We start from the raw sequence: 21,618 nt of genomic DNA, 5'->3' as shown, positions 1-21,618 counted from the left end.
GGGGAAAAAGGCAGGGTGGAGAGGTGGGGTGAGCTCAGGCAACTGGGGAGGAACGGACAGGCCAGCAAGGGCTGCCTGCTCGGGTTTTGGAAGCAAAGCTGCTGGTGGCCCTAAAGCTGGAACCGCAGGCTGCCAGCAACACCAGCTGTCTTCAGGAAGGAGTCCAAGATAAGATCCTTTTTATGACCATGTGGCCAGGACCAGAGATTCACTGAGATGTATGTTATCAGCTGGGCAACTTGGGAAGAGGTGCCATCCCTATAGGAGTTCCCAAATCTGGCTTAGTGAAAGAACTGTAGCAGGTTTGTTAAAAATAGGGATTCTCAGCCTCACCCCATAGGAGTGTGGGAAGAGGGACTAGGAATATATGCGCAGGGCACTCCCCAGGGTAACTGTGCAGCAACAATTTGGAGGCACGCCCAAGTGCCAATCTCACCCTAAATTACTTAACACAGAATCATAGAATGTTAGAGCAGAAGAGAATCAAATCCAAGCTCTTTAATGCACAGATGAGGAAACTGAGGCCCAGAGAAGTTTGGAAAGGGTCTCACAGGGACATGGGGCAGAGCCCTGAGCATGCCGCCCAGCATCTCACCCTGCCCACAATCAGCAACAAAGTATCAGCTGCTGGGCTTCAAAGAGCCAGGACAAGTGGGCTAAAAGTCCTGTTCCTCAAATAGCCATGCCAGTGGAAAGCCAAGCTGCTCCAGTGACAAGGCTGGGGCCGGAAGCCGTCCTTCATTAAGCTGGTGCACTCACCAGAACTGGAAGCAGCAGACAGAATGACTGAGCCAGTCTGCTTAACCCTCTCATGCCATCGGCAAAATACTGCCAGTGGGCCGGACCATGAACTAAAGTGCTCTCAGAATCACACAGTGTTAAAATGATGATGATGTGTGTAGAGACAGGCTAAAAATATTACCTGTGGAAGGTGTGATTATACATGTTTTCTCTTCAGAATTAATTCTGGTTAATTTGCACTATTTTTTTATAATACATAATATTTATGTAATAGAAATGACAATTTATCAGTATTGACATCACCCAAATACATTTGGCCTTTGGCCAGCCTTGTATCTGCTCACAGTTTAGGATTTTACGGCATGTTTTCATACCTCAGGAACACCTGGGGCTCTTACTTATGTATATATGCATCTGCCAAACCAGCCAGTCACCTGCAGTGGATCATTCAGGAGACCCTGTCCCCTGATCACCAACCAATGCTTTATATCTGAGCATGGCCCTGGTTACCTTCATGGCAAAAAGGCTTAACATGGCATCAGATCTACAGTGGGGGGTCAGGTGCTGCGGCAGCAATTCCACCGACAGTTATGCCCAGCAGGTTGACTGTGTCCAGCAAGGAGCTGGCATGGGGAGGTGAAGCAGAGGTAACAAGGTGTCCTGGCAGATGGGCATGGCCCTGTGTGATCCAGAGGAAGGATTCACATGATGTCCGGCCAGCTGCTATTCAGAGGCAGGGCACTACTTCCTGGGGAGCAGGGAGACCTGGACAGAGAAACACAAGGCTCACTGGGCCCAGATGTGGGAGTGGGCCATTGAGACAGAATTATGGTACAGGCAGGAAAGGCAGAACCCTAGGGTGGTGCTGCTGCTGCTGCTGCCTCTGCTGCTAAAAAAAAGGTAACTTTTTTATTGAGCACATACTAAATGCCAGTAACTCCACTCTATGATTCATGTATATTAGCTTGCATAATCCTCACAACAACCCAAAAGGTAGGTAGCACTACTGTACTCATTTTACAGTTGAGGAAACCAAGGCATAGGAAAGTTAACTGATGTCCCAAGGTCACAGAGCTGGTAAGTGGTAAAGCAGGATTGGAACCAGACTCTGGGTCTACACTCCATAGTAGGAGCCACTATCCTACTATGTTGCTCATGATTGTGTGCACAGCAAAGGCCATTTGTGATGGGTCCTCAGACCAGAGGGCCTTAACTCCTTCTTGCCTATTGTCAGGAGACATCCCAGAGGCCAGTGCCTGATTTGGCCTCTGGGGCTTGGGTAAGCAGCCCCAGCAGTAAGGAGCAGGGAGCTGTAGAGTGAAGAGCAAAACCAAGCAGGGCCTGGAAAATTGTTTCATCTCTCTCCTGTAGACTACATCTGTTTGTACTTGTCATACTATTATCAGTATGTGATCTCCTCTCATTTTAACAGATTCCCTCAAGTTAAAACTTCCAGGTTACAGAGTCTTTTGTATTTATAATATTCTAGATGGGTTATTTCCTGATGCCATAGGCTGAGTCACCTTCACTAATAGTAATCACCTCTATATTATTACGCTGATCCTTTCCATGGGCACAGAGTCTTATATCTTCTGGCCAGAAAACGGAGACAGGGGAAAAAGCCATGGAGATAGAGATCAGGCTCATTCAGGATAGGATCAGCACAGACCAAAGCTTTATAGCTAAGTAATGCCCCTGGGAGATAACTTTCCTCCAAATGACTCCCTTCCATGCAAAAGAGGGAGAGCTATTTCCACCCGACTCATATGGGAAGAGGAATAAAGATGTACTTTAATATGATGAGCTGAATCCTTATAAAGCAATACAGGCCATATCCAAAGTTCCATCTAGACAATTGCCTGAGGTTGTTATGAGTCACAAAGAATATCTTGGAAACTCGGGCTAAGGTTCTAGTGACCCTGGTTAATCTGAGATGACAAGTGCCTTTGACGTAACCTCGTTGCTCAAGAGGACACAGTCAGTGATCACACACTTACCTTTTGGTAATTAATGGCTTTCAGTTCTCTAGGAGATGAAGAGTCATTCCCAGTGAAGGTGGTTCCAAGGATCATGACCTTGGAACCTCCCTGGGTAAATCATGGATTTTTTTAATCCTTTTCATTGCTCTGGATTCAATCAAAAAACGGGCTTCCATAACAACATATAATGTATTTAATATCATCACAGTGAAGAAATATAAAAAAAAAAGAAATCTAGCAAATGCCCCTACATGCCATGAGAAAGTGGCTGCGTAGTCTTGGGCAGGGAAGGCACTTAATTTCTCTGTGTCGTACTTGTACGAAAAACCCCTGCCTCACATTCCCACCCAGGATTTTTGGAGGATTAAATTAGTAATCCTTCTAGTTTCTAGCTCATAGTATTTAATAAATTCTCAGTAAGTTTTAGTTGAATTGGAATCCAGGTAGACATCAAAGACAAATCCAGCATTCCAGAAGCTGGAGGGGTCTCAAGGTGGGTGTTCCCAACAAGGATCCCCCCCACCCTTCTCTTACCACTAGGCCCCTAGTTTGGTTTTACATCTGTAGAGTCATATGCCCATGGACTAAAGTTTCTTACAAGTTACGCAAAACATTTTTCAAATTGGTTTAATATCTCCTTTCTCAAGTCATTGGGAGCAAAGTCCATCATGCAAAAACTCTTTGCCTCTTCTCACCACTTTCAGTGCTTCCCTAGACAGCCATTGAATTGGTTCATCCAAAAGAACTGATTCAAGGCTTTTAATTTTGAAAATAAAAACAGCTTTGTTTTCTTAGTTCTCAAATACTTTCCCCAAGACAAAGAGAAGTTCACAGTGTTCTCTTAGAGAAAGATGTTTCCCTCTCACTCAATACAAACACCCAAGTCTCAGAAGATATTAAATGACTAAGCCTATCCATTCACCCAGGAGAATCCTATATTTTTAAGTATTTTGGACACATGTCCATACAAATCTAGGCCCATCCCCAAAGTTTTCATTTATTTTTCCTTATTTACATATCTCCATGTCTAGAATTAGGTCTTAAAAAGGACACATACACATTTTTTTTTTCCAACAAGCCAGGAAGTAAATGACCGAATATAAACTAATGAAACATTCAAAACTTCTACCCTCCCAAAGAGTACACATTTCCTAACATCTACTTTATGTATCTCACATCAATAAGGCTTTCCTCTCCACTAGGGCAGGGTGTGAAATTCTTTTCAACAGTAATCAGTTATTGTGCCTCTATCATGTGTCAGATGTTGGCACTGGTGCTGAGGCTACAGAAGAAGTGACTCATAATAGCTGCTTGCAGGGATCTCAGGGACTAAGATGAGAACATTCACATGCAAAAATATGTAACACAATGTGAAGAATTTGTAGAACTGTTTGGGAATTAAATTTCTAATTTTGCAAAGCCAGGAGCCCATTGATATTTTCTAGAGTTGATAGACCCAAAAAAATTAAAATTGCGAATATAATGTATATAGCTACAAATGTATCTGAAAATAAAAAATGGGGCCAGCAGGGATAGGAGGTAATTTCTTCATCTTTCAGAGTAAGAAGTCAATACAGAAAGTTTGAAATAGATATACCAAAAAGCAGAGGTATGAGCATGTTGTTTAGAGTTATGCAGAGAATGACCACAAGAACTAAAAATTAAAAATGATTGACTATAATTGCATCCAGGACCAGAACATACCTCTCTCTATTATTACAATATTTCTTACTACTTGCATGAATTATTTTTTTATAATCATGGAAATTATAATTTTTCTTACTACTTGCATGAATTATTTTTTATAATCATGAAAGGCTTCCATTATTTCACCCAAAGAGTTCATTTAGAGAAATGTAATGTAATATGTCTGGGGCAGAAAAAAAAAATTATAGTGGAGTAGGAGGTCAGGATAGCAGATGACAATTCTCACCTCCCCCACATACTAACTCATTGTTAACTCTTATTTCCAACTGCTCTGAACCTCAGTACCTCCAATGGGACTAATATCTCATAGGTAGATGGTATACTTGATTACTAGAAATTTGGAAGAAGAAAAAGTAAGGAATTACTTTTTGTAGCCAGAAGAAGGCTACTGGCTAAAGCTGAAACAAAGAAGTATATATCTTTGAAGGCAACTGAGAAAGTAAGAAAAAGTCTTTAAGAAACCTTTCTATGAAATTCCAAGTTTGAGTTGAGAAAGCAAAATGCAGCAAAAAGCACTGACACTAGCACATATTTCCCAGATGAGGTGGTTGGTGAAAAGCTCGTGATTGGATATTCTTCCACTGAGCCCCCCTTAGACGGCCTGTCCATCCAATAACTGGCCCTACCATCTTGACAAGCTTTATACCTTACAGAATTGCACTGAATTCTTACCTGGCCCATTTGCTAAGTTTCACCTTAAAACTGCAATCAGAAAGTTATTTGTCAGCTCCTCTCTTATTCAATATCAGACTAGAAAATAGGGCAGAATTAGAATCCAACCACACAGTGCATGCTTAGCTACCTGTGAGATTTGTCCAACGACTTCCTTTCCTTTTCACTTACTTTGAGGCAGAAAACTCCACTGGGATAAACGCATTGTCAGAAGCCAGTCCCACCCCAGGGAAATTTACTGGAGAGTCACTGATACCAGAACTCCTCATTTCAGTGCTTGTTAAAAGCTGCCTTTAGCCCCAGGAGTTTTCCTCTCATAATGCTACACATTAAGACAGCACTAAGTTTAGACAGCACTTAACTCAGGATCACACCTCCTTTGGCAGGAAAGCCCTTAAAAAACTCATAACTTTGTCCCCACCTTGCACCAGGTGTCTCACTACAGCCTCTATTCTCCGGAAGGGGCCTGAGAGTCAGTTTCCTCTGCAGGGAGAAAGGGCCGAATTCATGGCGTGCTTAAGAGAAGACAAGTGGGAAGAGGCACAGGCCCCCAGCACAGAGGGCAAAGGGGTCTTGGTCGGTTAATATACTTAGCAAAGATATTTTTATTATATACAAAATCCCAGAAATTGCCAGAAGAAAAGGATTTATAAAAACTGGATTCCCCAGACACCAGAGGGACTGAGGTCTGGTTTCTCCTCTCCCTGATTCAAGCCCTATAAAAACTCCAATCCTTTTGCTCCCAACTCTTGAAAACACAGACTCTATTAATACTTCTGGGCTTCAATGAGTTTCTACAAAGAAGAAGCGTAACTATTTACCGGATTCCTTGAGTACTTATTATTTTTAGCTATAGCTGAGAAATTGCAGGTAAAAAAGGGGAGGGGAGGATATTTTTCTGTAGCCTGAAGAAAGTGTGGATAATCTCAGGGTTGGTCCTGGGCTGGTCTAAAGATACTTGCAGATGAAGTCATTGCTCATCGGGAAAACGCCTGATTTCAATGAGTGGTTCCCGAGCCTCCTGCTTCTTGCTCCTCAGTCTTAACAGGAGCACAAAGGACCTCTAGGATCCTTGTCATTCCCTCTTCCTGGAAGTCCTCCCTTCACCTGGATAACCTGGACTTGTCCAAGAGACCTTCACTGACTCCACCCAAGCCAAGGTAATTTCCAGTGTCTGGGGATTTCAAAGTGCCTACGTGGCATCAGTGGTGGCACCTGCATCTACACTATTATTACCTATTTATGAGTCTCTCTCTCCCACTGGACTCTGAGCATTGCTTAAGGCAATGGTTTACATAATCTCACTGTCCCCAATCTATAGTCTAACGCGTGACCCCACTCAGTCAGTGACAATGATGTGCTTATAGGCTCAAAGCAACAACCCACAATGGGAGCGTTCAATAGACTCAGGGCCAGAGGCTTAGGCTTAGTCTTGCTGACACTACTCACACAACTGATCTTATTCAAGTCATTCCCCTCCGGGTCTCTACTTCCTTGCACATAAAGGAGGGCAACGGGAAGCAGACGTGGCTCAAGCAATTGGCCTCCTGTGTACCATATAGAGGGTTCCCGGGTTCAGGCCCCGGGGTCTCCTAGTGAAGGTAAAGCTGGCCTGTACTGCAGAGAACTGACCCACACTGCGAACTGACACAAGATGATGCAACGAAAAAGAGACACAGAGGAAAGACAAAGAGACACAACAAACCAGGGAGCTGAGGTGGCTCGAGCAACTTAGTGCCTCTCTCCCATGTTGGCGGTCCCAGGGTTGGTTCCCGGTGCCTCCTAAAGAGAAGACAAGAAGAGAAGACAAGCAGACTCAGAAGAACACACAGTGAATGGACACAGAGAGCAGACAGCAAGCACGCACAGATTCTTTGATGTGAAAAGTGTTCCACCATGACGTGGCATGTTTGTGAACCGCTCCAATGTGAGAATTCTACACATGTTCCTGATTGTTTTGAAAGTTCACAACTTCTGTAATAAAAATATTTTTAAAAATAATAATTTTTTTTAAAAGACCATAGAGCTTCTCTCTCTACTGGGGTGTGTCACCTTAGCCTCCTCATACACATTGTAGGCAAGGAAAAAAAACTTCCTAATTTTTCAAGTCTATGTCCACAGACTATTAGCGCTGCATTTATTATTGATTTTTGCAGTATTTTTAGGGGGCATTGTATATGAATTTAATGGTCCTAAAGAATGCTAGAATGCTTAAAATTCTCAGATGACACGTTAAGGAAAGGGCTTAATATTAAACATGCACATTCAGAGATGTCCACTGACATGAGATTGGTTATCCATTGGTCATCACTAAAAACATGATACACGGTGGTTGCTTTGTTGTTGTTGTTGTTTTTTAAGAGAACAAATTCCCTATTAAGACTGATGATTTAAACTGAATAAGAAGAGGCAGGGAGGGGAAGGAAAGAGGTTCCCTACCACCTGGGAGGCATAAGAAGTGCCTGATATTCTACCACAATCCTGCACGGTCTGTAACAAGGCTGTTTCTTTTGCCCCCAAATGTTCTTTTCTCTTATTTGACCATCCTTGACAACCCAGCTCAACTGTACCTTCCACAGTGGAATCTTCCCCAACTCCATCTGCGTAAACAATATGGTTTATGCTGAACACTTGCTTTCCTTTTGGGAGTCTGGAATTTTGGTCCATGCTAGGCAGAGGGTGCCCATGTGACTAGCCTCCCAACAAAAATTCTGGGCACCAAGTCTCTAATGTGCTTCCCTGATAAAATGACATTTGTCATGTGTTGTAGCAATTCATTGTGGGAGGAATTAAGTACTTCCTGTGTGACTCAACTGGGAGAGGATTCTTGTATGCTTGCCTCTGGTTTCCCCTAGACTACATCCCAGGCACCTTTTTCCCTTATGAACTTTGTTTCCATCTTTTTGCTGTAGTAAGACATAGAAATGGGTACAACTATATGCTAAGTCCTGTGAGTCCTTCTGGGGAATCAGTGAACCTGGGGGTGGTCTTGGGGACTCCTGACACACGGCGTTTTAAAGTATTCATAGGGTGTGGCCAAAGTCCCAAGAAAAATAAGATATGTAGTCTTGAACCTCTAATGTAGGGGTTCTTAACCAGAGGGCCACAAAAAGAGGTACATGCAAGGATTTCAGGGGGTCATGAGCTTGAACTGAAAAAAACTACATATCTTTATTTTCTTTGACCTCTAACTGAAATCTAGCATTTCTTTCACTTATGAATGTATGCAATAAATAAATTACAGTGGTATTCATTTCACCTGACTGGCAAAGGAGTCTGTGGAACAAAAAAGGTTAAGAATTGTTACACTGCTCCCGCTGGTTGCGGAGCTTAGCTGGCTCAGGGAGAGCTGCCGGGGGGCCGGGGGCCCTTTGAGCCGGCAGCAGGCAGCTCAAGGTGTGGTGGGGATGCGCAGCGCGGTAGAAGAACGCCACGGAGACGAGGGCTGTGCGCAGGTCTACTTTATTGAGGAAGTGCACTTGGTTATATAGTGTCGGGTGAGGGAGGGGTTAGTGCAGGGGTGGGCTAGCTACAGGGTGGCGGTGGATAGGTGGGTAAGGGCGGATGGCTATGAGGTAAGCAGTGGCCAAGGAGGGAGGCAGATTACATGTTGGCAATGTGGGCAGGAACAAAGGCTAGGAGGAGGGGTGAGGGGAGGCAGCAGCATAAGCTGCTGCTAAAGAGGGCTATAGTGTAAGGAGGTTACTAATGGCTAGCGGGCAGGGGAAGTGAGGTGGGGAACAAAGAATCTTTGAATGGCACATCAATCAGATGTGGACTTGGGGTGGTGGGATGTGCTGGGGAGAACGTTGTGCAAACTGTTACAGCAAAAAGAAGGGAATTAAACTTTTGTCATAGTCCTTTTTGAAATCCTTTGTCAACATTCACTTCTCTGTCCTGACTTAGAGATTTGCCAACTTCCAAAATGCCTGCAGAGGGAAGCGGACTTGGCTCAACAGATAGAGCATCCACCTACCACATGGGAGTTCCGCGGTTCAAACCCAGGACCTCCTTGACCTGTGTGGAGCTGGTCCACACAAGGTGCTGATGTGTGCAAGGAGTGCCATGCCACGCAGGGGTGTCCCCCGCATAGCAGAGCCCCACGCGTGAGGGGTGCACCCTGTAAGGAGAGCTGCCCAGTGCGAAAGAAAGTCCAGCCTGCCCTGGAGTGGCGCCACACACGGAGAACTGATGCAGCAAGATAATGCAATAAAAAGAGACACAGATTCCCTGGCCGCTGACAAGAATAGAAGCGGACACAGAAGGATACACAGTGAATGGACGCAGAGAGCAGACGGGGGCGGGCGGGGGAGTAGGGGGAGGGGAGAGAAATAAATAATAAATAAATGCCTGTAGACATCACAAATTCTCAAGAATTTTCCAAGATTCCCTATGTTTCAGTCTCAGTGGTGCAGTTACCCAGCACCCAGGAAAGCCACAACTTCTACATGGGGAAAGAAAATCCTGCTGTTAGTAACAAGGCCTGGAAATAAGCACTTGCTTTATAAAGTGTAGGTTAAATGAAAGAAATGCTAAATAAATACCAGCTCCACATATTTGCCAAATGCTCTCTTTTCCCTTCTCTCTATAGTTTACTTGGTCTTCAAATTACGAGACTTGTTAGTCAATGAAAGAGTTTGCCATATATTAGAGATGAATTCATTTCATTTACAAGAACAGCAATGGGCATTTGAGGACAGGACCATGACTGATCATGAAGACAAGTAATTCCTTACATTAATGTATTGCTTTTTGATTTACAAAGCACTTTCCTAACATTATCTCATTTGATCTTCAAAAAAAACCTATGAGGTAGATAATATGTCTTTTATCATTCATGGTACCTAGTCTGTTACAAGACAAACAGGGATGGTCAATTAAGACCTACTGGTTGACTGATTAGAAAGAGGTTTAGAAATATTACTGCTTTATAAAAATTAATAATTCCTGAAGTCTGTTAGTGGAAGAACAAGCTAAAAAAATATAGGCATTCCGAGGAATTATTAAGATCACAAATTAAGTCATTTCTACGGACTCTAAAGCAGGAAATATATTTTTAATGAGGAAATTGAAGTTAATATATAACAGCTGTCCTGTTACCCAGTAACTGAGTATTAAGGCAGATTAAATCATTAATGAAAAAGACAGCAACTCGGAAATTTAACCTTTAAACATTCTCTTACTCCTTTCTCTTTTATATAGTCTTTAAACCGATATTAAGAAAAACACATTTGGTCATCTTATATAGTTTACCTTGATAATTCACTCAGACTCCCTAACTGTGGACTTGTCAACAAGTTATTTAACCTGCCTTTGCAACTGTAAAATTCAGAAAGAACAGCAAACCCATGTGTTTGAGGAGAGGGTTAAATGAGGTAAGAAAAGTGCCTAGCTTGATGTACGTTTTTAATAATGGTAGCTATTATTAAAATTCATGAAGACATCAATAAATATTGAACTAATATCTAAAGTGGGTATTCAGCCTATGTGTACCAGTATAGCTGTATAGGTTCTGAAACTACTGAAATACCAGTTAGTAAATAACTGTTGCCCAAAGGCTTATGAGTACATCCTCCGGCTGTCCCACTCTCCTAAGACATCTAGGCTTCATGATACAATATCTAAAGCTGGGCTTCTTCACAAGGGGTCTATGAGCTTGAATTGAAATTCAAAAATACATTCTTGTAGGCACATATTGGTGCAGATGTGACATATTTATTAAATACAACATAGTACAGTGTGGACTTAGTAAGGGCTCTGTGGAACAAAAAAGGTGAAGAACACCTGATCTAAAGGGTGCATGCCTGGAATAGCAGAGAGCCTCCAGGAACCTTATTGGATGGTACCTATGCTAGTCAATCCCACCAAAATTGGCACCTTTACTAGTTACCTAAAATCAGCCAAACACTACCTGACCCACAGATCCATGAGCAAAAAAGCAAATATTGTTGATGTAAATCACCAAGGTTTGGGAGGTTGTTTGTTATGCAGCAATAGCAAACTAAAACTATCATTACGTGATTGTTAATAAGCAATGCAGTAAATTATGCACAAGTTAATAGAGCAATAGTCTTATTTTAAAAAGAAAAGTATACATAGAGAGAAAGAAGAAAGAGAAAAAAGTGTGCTAACATGGCCCCCCAAAATTATGTCCTTACTGTCTTCTGTGTGCTCACTGCTAACCAAGAGAAGAATAAAAGCTGGTTCCAGGCCCAGGACAAGGAGATGATGTGTACTCACGTTGGTGTTGCACAGCTTGTACTGCCTGTAGGCCCCAATACATGAGATTGCTGTAGAGTGGGAAGGTTGGGAGAAGCTCTGAGGTGTCCTGTGGGCCCCCATGCCATGGTTGCTGCTTGTTTCTGGACTGTGGAAGAGACTTGAGGCCGCAGGGAAGCCATGGTCATGGGTCAAAGGCATCTGGTAGATGGAGGCCTCTGAAGGCTGTAGTCCAGAACGAGGGCTGTTGTCGCTTTGGTACAGAGGCCCATGGTGGGGGGCCCAGTTGGCTGGAGGGTTGTAGACATGCCTAGGACTAGATGCCCCCTGGGACCTGGAATGCCGGGATGAGGGCCTCTGCCTCCGAAGCCTCTGTGGCGTGTGTCCAGTGTCTGTCTGCAGTGGTAAGATGTATGGGGCCTTTCCATAACCATACTTCCCAGGGCCGATGGGACCTCGGGTCCTGCTCCTAAACAGAGACACACAGGAGAAGAAATTAACAGATTCACATCCATTTCCACATGAACCCAGAAGCAGTGCTCCAAATAAATGGTGATAAGTAGGGACAGAGCTTGGGAGAGATTCTATGATAGAAGAGGGAAGTTAAAGGCAGGGTCTTCTGGAGGTGGACAAAGACTTCATGGACAAAGACACACAGGCTGGCAAGTAGAGTAAAGACAGGAATGAATTAACACTGTATGAACAGTGGATGGTGTGAGGCATTGGAAAGAAGGTTAGAAAAGTAAACTGGAATCACTGCGTGTCTTTTATGCCAGGGAGTTAGAACATTTTTCCAGGCCATTAGGAGCTACTAAAATATAATGAACAATATGAGTGCAATTTTAGTCATAGTAACTCATAATTTTTTTCCCTCAATCAATTGTGTCTGATATTTCAGATCCAGTTTCCAAACCACCATGCCCCAAAAGCTTTTCCAGGTAAGTGGACCTTAGCTAAGCAACCAAATTCTAATGCCTTCGTGAGGTTGGACTTGGACTGGGTCAAACTCAATCCCCAGGAAGATGAGAGGGGGTTGAACAATTGCCTCTTCCAGCGCTCTTGAGGCAACCCATGTTGAGCAATGGCTGAGTGGTTAGTTTCACGTTAGTATGAATCTTTAGATTTTATCAAGACCTGAGACCTGATGAAAATAATAGAAACAATGGTTTACTAGTTAATGTTCAAGCACTGGCTTTCCAGGCAAAAAAAAAAACACACTGCTTTGTAACATTTGCCCATTTCCATGGTATAAATACTCTTACTGATGGCTGATTTCAGTCTACCAGTGTAGAGGCACACAATCAGCTCTAGCCAGCAGATGCTAGTTTGCTCCAGCATGATACTGCATGTAAATTTATTGTGCAATTACTGTTTGAAAAATAGACAGCTAGGAATAGTGAAAAGATTTCTTTTGAATGAATCATACATGGCTCCTAAGACCCTACCGTTACAATTGAAAACAACTAGAACCTAAGGCGGAATGGGGTAAGAGCCTTCTTGGAAGGTATACAACAGGCGTGCTTTGGGAATTCAGAGATGAGAGGAAACACCTTTGCCAAGAGGGATGGGAGAAGGTTTCCATCACTGGTCTGAGAGCTGGAAAGCACAGTTCCAATACTCTGTGGAAGGATTTAAGGGAGTCATTTAACTCTTACCTGTAAAATGACTGGATTGGATTAAATGACCACCAAAGTTGCTCCAGCTCTAAAATTATATGCTTCCATAATAATTAATTCTACATTTAAGTAAAACTGGAAATGTGCCCAAGGGTTTCTACAGGATGGTCCCATTAAAATAAGGACATTGAAACAGCAATCAAGGTGAAACATTGATTTCTGCCCTCATGAGGAATTTTTCTTCACTTTGCATAACCACTGAAAATAAAATTTAACAGACCACAACTAATTAATAACATCTTTATCACTAATTGCACCTTCATTCTTAGCTGATATGGTTTTGAATTAAACCGTGTTGCAGTGTTTATTTTGCCTTTAGTTTAGGCATTTCTCAATTAATCTTGGCAACACTTGGGACTGTTAATGATGGGGGGATCCAGCTTGCTGCTTTTAAGAGATGCAGTTAAGACCTTAGTATTAAAAAATATATCTGACTTGGATGTAATTTGCCTTTTTCTTCTTGTGGCAGGCCAGGTAAAATGAATGACATCATACAAATCTGAAGGAAAGAATTTCTACCTTTTTTTTTTTTTTTTTACTAACAGCCAAAATTCTACCAAAGAGTCAAGGCTTAAAATAAGTCCTAAGTGGAGAATCCAGCTACAGGTAATAAGAGAAATGAAGACACTCGGAGTAGTGCTTCTCAAACTTGAGTGTGTACATGAATCACCTGGGGGTCTTGTTAAAATGCAAATTCCGATTCAGGAGGGCAGGGGTGAGACCTTAGGGTCTGCATTTCTTTTTTTTCTTTTTTTGAAGATTTATTTATTTATTTCACCCCCCCCCCCCCCCCCCCCCCCCCCGTCTGTTCTCTGTGTCTATTTGCTGCGCTTGTTTCTTTGTCCCCTTCTGTTGTCGTCAACAGCACGGGAAGTGTAGGCGGCGCCATTCCTGGGCAGGCTGCACTTTCTTTCGCGCTGGGTGGCTCTCCTCACGGGCGCACTCCTTGCGCATGGGGCTCCCCTACGCGGGGGATACCCCTGCGTGGGGCGGCACCCCTTGCCCGAATCAGCACTGCACTCCTTGCGTGAATCAGCACTGCGCATGGGCCAGCTCCACACAGGTCAAGGAGGCCTGGGGTTTGAACCGCGGAACTCCCATGTGGTAGACGGACGCCCTAACCACTGGGCCAAGTCCATTTCCCTGCATTTCTAACATACTCCCAGCTAGTGGTCCACAGACCCACAGCAATGAGGAACAAAGTCAAAGAACAGATAGAAATTCCAAACAAAAGGGTGAAAATTCAACAACAAAATTTATCAATTTTAATGGAGAAAGATGACTATGAAATTTTTAAAAGGAACTCTGAGTTTGTGTCATAAAAAAAGGTCTGCGGGAAGCAGACTTGGCCCAAAGGATAGGGCGTCTGCCTACCACATGGGAGGTCCAAGGTGCAAACCCAGGGCCTCCTTGACCCGTTTGGAGCTGGCTCATGCACAGTGCCGATGCGCGCAAGGAGTGCCCTGCCACACAGGGGTGTCCCCCGCATAGGGGAGCCCCACGCGTAAGGAGTGCACCCTGTAAGGAGAGCCACCCAGCACGAAAGAAAGCGCAGCCTGCCCAGGAATGGCGCCGCACACACGGAGAGCTGACACAACAAGATGACGCAACAAAAAGAAACACAGATTCCCAGTGCCGCTGATAAGGATAGAAGCAGTTACAGAAGAACACACAGCAAATGGACACAGAGAGCAGACAGCTGGGGGCAGGGCGGGTGGTGAAGGGAAGAGAAATAAATAAATAAATAAATCTTAAAAAAAAAAAAAAGATCTTCTCATCTGGGATGGGCTGCACAGATGCTCAGCAATCTCTGATGAGCACATATGATTTGTTGGATTTGATTTTATTCCTGGGCAACAGTGGAGGCAGAAGAACATGCTGTTGGCTGATGACTCATGTCAGCATCTTGTCAAAGGCTGCCCATCACTCCCAAGGGGGACAACATATGCATGCATGGCCGTTTAATTTTGTATTTCCATTATCTTGTGGGAGACTGCCTGAACCAGAGAATCATTCAAAACCCACTGAAACAGCAACATCATTGGAAAGACAATGATTCCAAAACTCAGTAACCAGACTACAGGGAATGAGCAGCCCATGGTGGCGTGATCATGAGAGCTCTGATTTCTGAGCATTTGCCTCAGAAAACTTGGACAAGTAACAGACTCATTCCCTTTGGCCCAGAGAACATTTGTTTTCCTTATGACTGAGCTAATAATCCTGGTGGTATGGAATGACCCTGCCCCACCAGGACAGAGTTCCCTGACCATTAGCAGGGGTCCTATGAGGAACTGGTCAGATTTAGGCAGAGTTGCAAAGACAAGCATAGATGTGGCCAAGGAAATCCATGGGGCCAGTTAACCTTTCCACAAGATGTGGTGGGTGCTGACAGAGGATGGGGCTAAATTGATTAGTTCTACCAGGTCCTCTTATCTCTGGAAGCTCACAAGAATTTTACTTTGGATTCTCCAATTAAAGCTCTGGCTAATTTCTAAGAGTTGCATCTTCAGGAGGCAAATGGAAAAGGCACAGTTTAGAGACTGAAGCTGTGGGAGGCAACATATAGTACCTAACAACACAAACTCTGACAATTCAAATCCCAAATCTACCACTTTGTAGTTCTGAAACTTTGGGCAAGTTACTTAATCTTTCTATGCCTCAGTTTCTTCAAACAGGGCCTGGACTAGGATGAGGCAAGTGACGCTGGGTCTCAGGGTTGTACAAGTGCTGGATACTGAGAGTGAGAACCTCTTTAAATTTTGTGCCCCATGCACCTCATTTATCTCACCTTAGACCTGGGGTGGTGTTCATTGATAAATAACAGTAATAATGGTACTTTCTTTACAGGTTTTTGTCAAGATTAAATCAATTAATAAGACAAAGGACTTAAAACAATGCATGGCATAGATGATGCATCATACAAATATTTGCTTTTGAAAAAACCAAATCAAAGTTCCAGTTTGGCTCTACAAACTTGTCAAATAGTGTACCCTCAGTTTTCTTACCTAAAAATGAGAGTATGACAACTTCACACCCACTAGGATGGTAATAACAAGTTTTGGGGAGAACATGGAAAAATTAGACATTGCCAGTGGGAGTTAAAAATATGTGGCCACATTGGAAAATACTTTGGCAATTGCTCAAAATGTTAAACATCGAGTTACCATATGAGCCAGCAATTCTACTCCTAGGAATCTACCCAAGAGAACTGAAAACCTATGTCCATGTAAAAAACTTGTACATAATATTTATGGAAGCCTCATTCATAATAGCCAAAAAGTTGAAACAACCCAAACCTTCATCAGCTAATGAATGGATAAACAAGATGTGGTATATCCATACAATGGAATGCTATTCAGCCATAAAAAAGAAAGAAGCTCTGATACATGCTACAATATGGATAAACCCTGAAAACGTTATGCTAGGTGAAAGAAGGCAAACACAAAACACAAAAGGCCACATACTGTATGATTCAATTTATAAGACATATCTAGAAGAGGGAAATCCAGATATATAAAGTGGATTAGTGGTTTCTGGAGGTTAAGGTGGGAGAGGGGAATGGGTAGTGACTGCTAATAGGTGTGGTGTAATGAAAAATATTATAGAATTAGAGTGATAATGGTTGTACAACCTTGTTAATATTCTAAAAATCACTGGCTTGTTCAATTTAGAAGGATGACTTTTATGGTTTGTCAGTCATATCTCAATAAAGCTGTTTTTTTTTTTTTAAAAAGGAACATGAATAATTGCCATCTTGTCTACTTACAAGGAAGTTGTGAAAATCAAATTGAGCTTATCAATGGAAAAGCATTTTTTGAATCCTAAAACAATTTTTATCATTTGTCATCCATCATGTTTCAACAACATTTAGCAAACCTAAACTGAGTGCATTCTATGAGTATCGTGTGTGACTGTTTTTGACTTGTTCACATTTCCAGCCATGACAACCTAAGTAAATGCAGAGGTTCCCTCCATCCCTTCCCTCCCTGGGTATGGCTCAGTGACAAAAACACAACAGCAAGGGTTCTGACACTGGGTTCCAGTCCCAGTTCTTTCACTTGTCTACCATGGGTGACTGAGGAAATTGTTTTTTCTTGAAATAATGGCTGCAAATGGCATTTCGGAAAGGGTAATAACCACATAACGTATTTCCCTTACAACATGCTGGCTGCCATCCAGGAGCTCATTGTGTGTGACATTGTCCAGCTTTGGGATGTTAATCCTGGCCAGCCAGTGGGAGGAGCCAAGCAAAGATACCATGTCCAGCCTCCCCCTTTCCTACTCTCATACTTACCCTGGAAAAGTTGTGACTACAACCATCACCTATAACTGACAACTCCCACACTTCTATTTCCTGCCCAGACTTCTCTCCTGAGCATCAGCCCCATATCCACAGTTAACCTGTAGACAAGCACCTGTTTTCCACCTGCGATGTACCCTCAAATCATCTTGGAATCTTGTCAAAATGCAACTTCTTATCCAGTAAATCCGGGGCAGGTCTCAGATCCCGCATGTGTAGCAAGCACCTATATAATGGTGATAACATGGGTTGCAGTTTCACTTTGAGTAGTGAGGGGCTAGACAGCTCCACACAGATGTTCCCATAAACACCTCAAACTCAACACACTCAATCCTGAATTCATTATCTTTCCCTCACAAAATGGTTCCCCTTCCAGTTCTTCTTATGGTTTCTAGTTTACTAGTCCTCACACTAGGGAAAGCAGCAGAATTGCCCGGCAGGCTTATTAAAACACACTGTTGGGCCCTGTAGCAGTTTGATATGGTTCATGAATTCTAAAAATAGATATTGGATTATGTTTATAAACTGGTCTGTACCTGGGCATGATTAAATTATAAGTAGGGCTTTGATTGGGCAACATCAGTAAGGTACTGAGTCCCTGCCCCCTGGTGGGTGGGGACTCACAGAGAAAAGACGTGGCAAAGGACAGAGTTGGAGTTTCCTTGTTGGAGGTTTGATGCTGGAGTCTTGAGCTGGAGCCCCAGGAAGTAAGCACACAGAGGAGCTTGGTTGTGAGGAAAAAGAAGCAAACCCTGAGAAGAAAGGAACCCTGAGTCCAGACAGAAGCAAGCCCCGGGAAGAGAGGAACCCAGGAAGCCTGAACCCTGGCAGATGTCGGCAGCCATCTTGCTCCAACACATAGCAAAAGACTTTGGTAAGGGAAGTAACTTATGCTTTATGGCCTGGTAATTGTAAGCTTCTACCCCAAATAAATGCCCTTTATAAAAACCAACTGATTTCTGGTATTTTGCATCAGCAGTCTTTCGGCTGACTAATACAGGCCTATCCCCAGAGTCTGATTTGCAGACCTGGGGTGGGGCCCGAGGCTTTGTATTTCAAACAAGTTCCCAGGTGATGCTGATGCTGCTGGCTGAGGACCCCACCGTGAGAACCATTGCTCTAACTCACTGACTATGGCCACCATCCCCCTTAAGACTTCCCCAGAAGCCTGCTGGTTCTTCCACTCTTCCCACCTCTCTGTTTTAAGTCCAAACCCCTGGCTGAGCCACTGCAACCTGCACAGCCTGACTCCTGCCACATTTCTTGCCCCAGCCCTGGCACTGCAGGGACCACCCACACCACACTACTTACAATTTCTCAACAGGCCAACCCAGTTTATCTCCCTATACTTTTGCCTATGCAGTTTCCTCCTTTGAGGCTGCCTTCCCTACCAGCATTCCCTGAAACGACTACCTACTCACTCATCCTTCAGGATTCAGTGGAAGAATTTATTCCTGGAATTAATGCCTCATTAAATTAATTACTTTAATCAAATGCATCATTAACTAATGCTTCCTGAAGCCTTCTGGGTCCAAAGCCCACCCCAACACTCTAATCCACAGAATCAATGTCCTTACCTTTTGCTTCCACCTAATGCCATGTAATATTATCCTAGCAAAAGAACCTTTTATCATACGTAATTGCTTACACACCTGCCTTACTTCCCTGGATGGAGGCACCTGGAAGGCAGAGGCTATGTCTTATTTATCTTATATCCCCAGAACCGAGTATAATGATTGGCATGCAGTGGGTGCTCAGTAACTTACAGCTAAGAAACTGAAATAACAAATGAATGAATGGCTCGAACAACCATTATCAAAGTGAGGGCTTCCTCCTTCCCAGTTGTTTCATTTGTTTAATTTCTACCACTTATATTTTACTAAAAGACATTTATGCTATTATAGCACTAAGGACAAGGGCACCTTCCTCTATGCAGGAATAAAAGCCTCATCCATTGGAAGGGATCATTCCTGCTATCAACACCTGGAGCCCAAAATGGAGAGGACCCAGTGGGGGCTTGGACTCAACCTTCACTCTCAAAAGGAAGGAAGAATTGAGAGGTCAAGGGGGCACCATGCATGCCTGTCAGAGCCCAAGAGCCATCCAGGCAAGGCTGCCAGCAATTGACGCCAAGAGGATGGCTCCCCACCTCTTGTTTAAGTTTCCGGGACAGAGAAGAATGGACAGAGTAAGAACTCTGCCCTCCATAAGCCAGACTATTTGTCTCTCTTATACTGGCCATGTTTATTTGCCTTTGGTTCTCCCTTAGAGAAGTCTCTGTAACAGGTCCAGCCTGGTTCAGCTGTCCTAACATGAGCCACCATGAACCACTGCACTCAGCAGAGCAGCAGCTCTGGGGCCAGCCTGTGAGCAACCACAGGGGACAGAACCTGAGATTCCCATGGCAAGTAGAACTCAAGAGAAGGGAACTGGGCACAGTCAGATACCCTTCATGTGTAGAAAGTTCCTTGCAATGCTCACCTTGGAGGTTCTGGGTTTTACAACATTAAGAGAAGGTGCAGTCCTTGCCACCAGGTACCTAAGGTGCTAGGTAAACAGAAATAAATTCTTCCTCAGGGAAGATGGGAAGGTGGCTTGCAAGCTTATTTATTCCTGGAGATAGCTAACAGAATCAGAAATGGATGTAAGTGACTGTTCTAACTGCTGTTGAGAAAATATAAGATCCTACTGAATCTTTCTATACCTAATGAATGATTTCCATGTGATTTAAAGGGATACTTTATTTAACACACTTAAAGAAGCAGTTGCAGCAAGGGCAGAAGGCAGCTAGCAAAGCAGACACCCTTGGCCAAGACTGCACACAAACTCCTCCCCTGGGGGCCCAGGTCACCCCCAGGGAGAAGGAGAGAGAAGGAGAGGATCCTGACTGAATTGAGTTTAAACCTGAATTTATAATCTTTAACATAAAGTGTCTGAGTTTCTTGGAATTGGCAATGTTCTCCTGTAGCAGCAGAAATAATGTCACCTGAACCAAGCCAAGTTTAGTTACAGAAAAATAACTGCATTTTGCATTTCTGCGTTGTGATTATAAATTATAAAACTGAAACATAACCTAAGTATCCTTAAATAGGGAAATAAGGACCAGTTAGGCGATGGTACATACAAATGTTAGAATATTAAGAACATATTTAAAAGAATGAGGCAGGGGATATGCTCATATAAAAAGGTCTCCAAAATATAAATAAGCAGAAAAGAACAAGACAAAAGACAGACAAAAAGAAACAAAGAAAGAAAAGGAGAGGGAGGGAGGGAGAGAGGAAGGAAGGGAGGGAGGGAGGGGAAAAAAAGGTAAAAGAGAAAAATGTATATAGTATATGAAAATGCATGCACATGCAGGATACATTTCTGGAAGAACAAAAATGAAACTTGGGACAAAGATTTTCTCTGGGAAGCAGAACTAAGAAGGTAGAGTTGAGGCAGACTTATTTGTCCTTACCCTTTCGTACTACCATTAGAAAAAAGTATTTTTGACTTGTGCATAGGTTTTTCTATACATGAATGTGATCTATAAATAACCTAACCTGTTTCCCAGTGAATTTTTTAAAAATGGAACTGTTTATGGAAGTGGGAAGTATCATGAAGAAAAAATGCAAAAACCTCCCATTGGAACTCTCCCTAAGGCTGTCTGCTAAATTAGCAAAAAAAGTAAAGGAGACCAAGTCAGTATAACCCAGTACTTAAAAACAGACATTTCAACTAGATATAAAAATAACCATTTTTATTAATAGACTGGAAGCCCCAGAGAATGGGAGAAAGAACTAATTAGGGGACAAAATATTCTTCTGAAATGTCATTGCCAATAACAGAAATTATATACTCCCAAAAGAAATTTTAATTAGCAAAGCCCTTCATCAGCTTCATGCCCAGGTGGAAGCTTCTGTAGAGCTGAATATGCCTGGACAACAAAGCAATGTCTTGGGGGGTCCCCAAGCCAAGATTTTCAGTGATGAGAAACATCACAGCGTGTATTCCTCATTTAGCTAAGAGCTTCCCTGCCCATCAGGAACCTCACACAGTTTTGACTACTCTCTCCACTGGATTTGTCTTTCTAAGCACAGTCCTGCTCATTCGCTCTATTTAAAAACGCTCATGGCTCATCTCTGCCTAGAAAATATCATTCACAATGAAGTTCAAAAGGGTTTTAAGGCACATTTAGTTTGATGTCGTGTTGCATCCTTCATCATCTGGCCTCAGTCTACCTTCTCAGATTCAACTCCAGTCTTCATCTCCCTCCCTCTATACCTTGCCCCCAACCACTATATTCTTAAGCATCACACATCACTCATTATTACACAAACACACT

General features: G+C 43.0%; 1 protein-coding gene across 2 annotated transcripts in view; it reads right to left on the bottom strand.

The window, feature by feature from the left end:
• The window catches only part of THSD4 (thrombospondin type 1 domain containing 4), a 634,788-nt gene that overhangs the window by 489,060 nt on the left and 124,110 nt on the right, over positions 1-21,618 (bottom strand). For both annotated transcript variants that reach the window (XM_058294432.2, XM_004451032.4), the window contains exon 5: positions 11,340-11,787. In XM_058294432.2, the coding sequence (XP_058150415.1) occupies positions 11,340-11,787 (448 nt within the window). The remainder of the gene's footprint in view (positions 1-11,339; positions 11,788-21,618) is intronic.

The sequence above is a fragment of the Dasypus novemcinctus genome, chromosome 3, assembly GCF_030445035.2.
Source record: "Dasypus novemcinctus isolate mDasNov1 chromosome 3, mDasNov1.1.hap2, whole genome shotgun sequence".
In the NCBI taxonomy this organism is placed as follows: Eukaryota; Metazoa; Chordata; class Mammalia; order Cingulata; family Dasypodidae; genus Dasypus; species Dasypus novemcinctus.
Note: the sequence above shows the minus strand (reverse complement) of the source record. Positions and strands in the feature narration are given on the sequence as shown.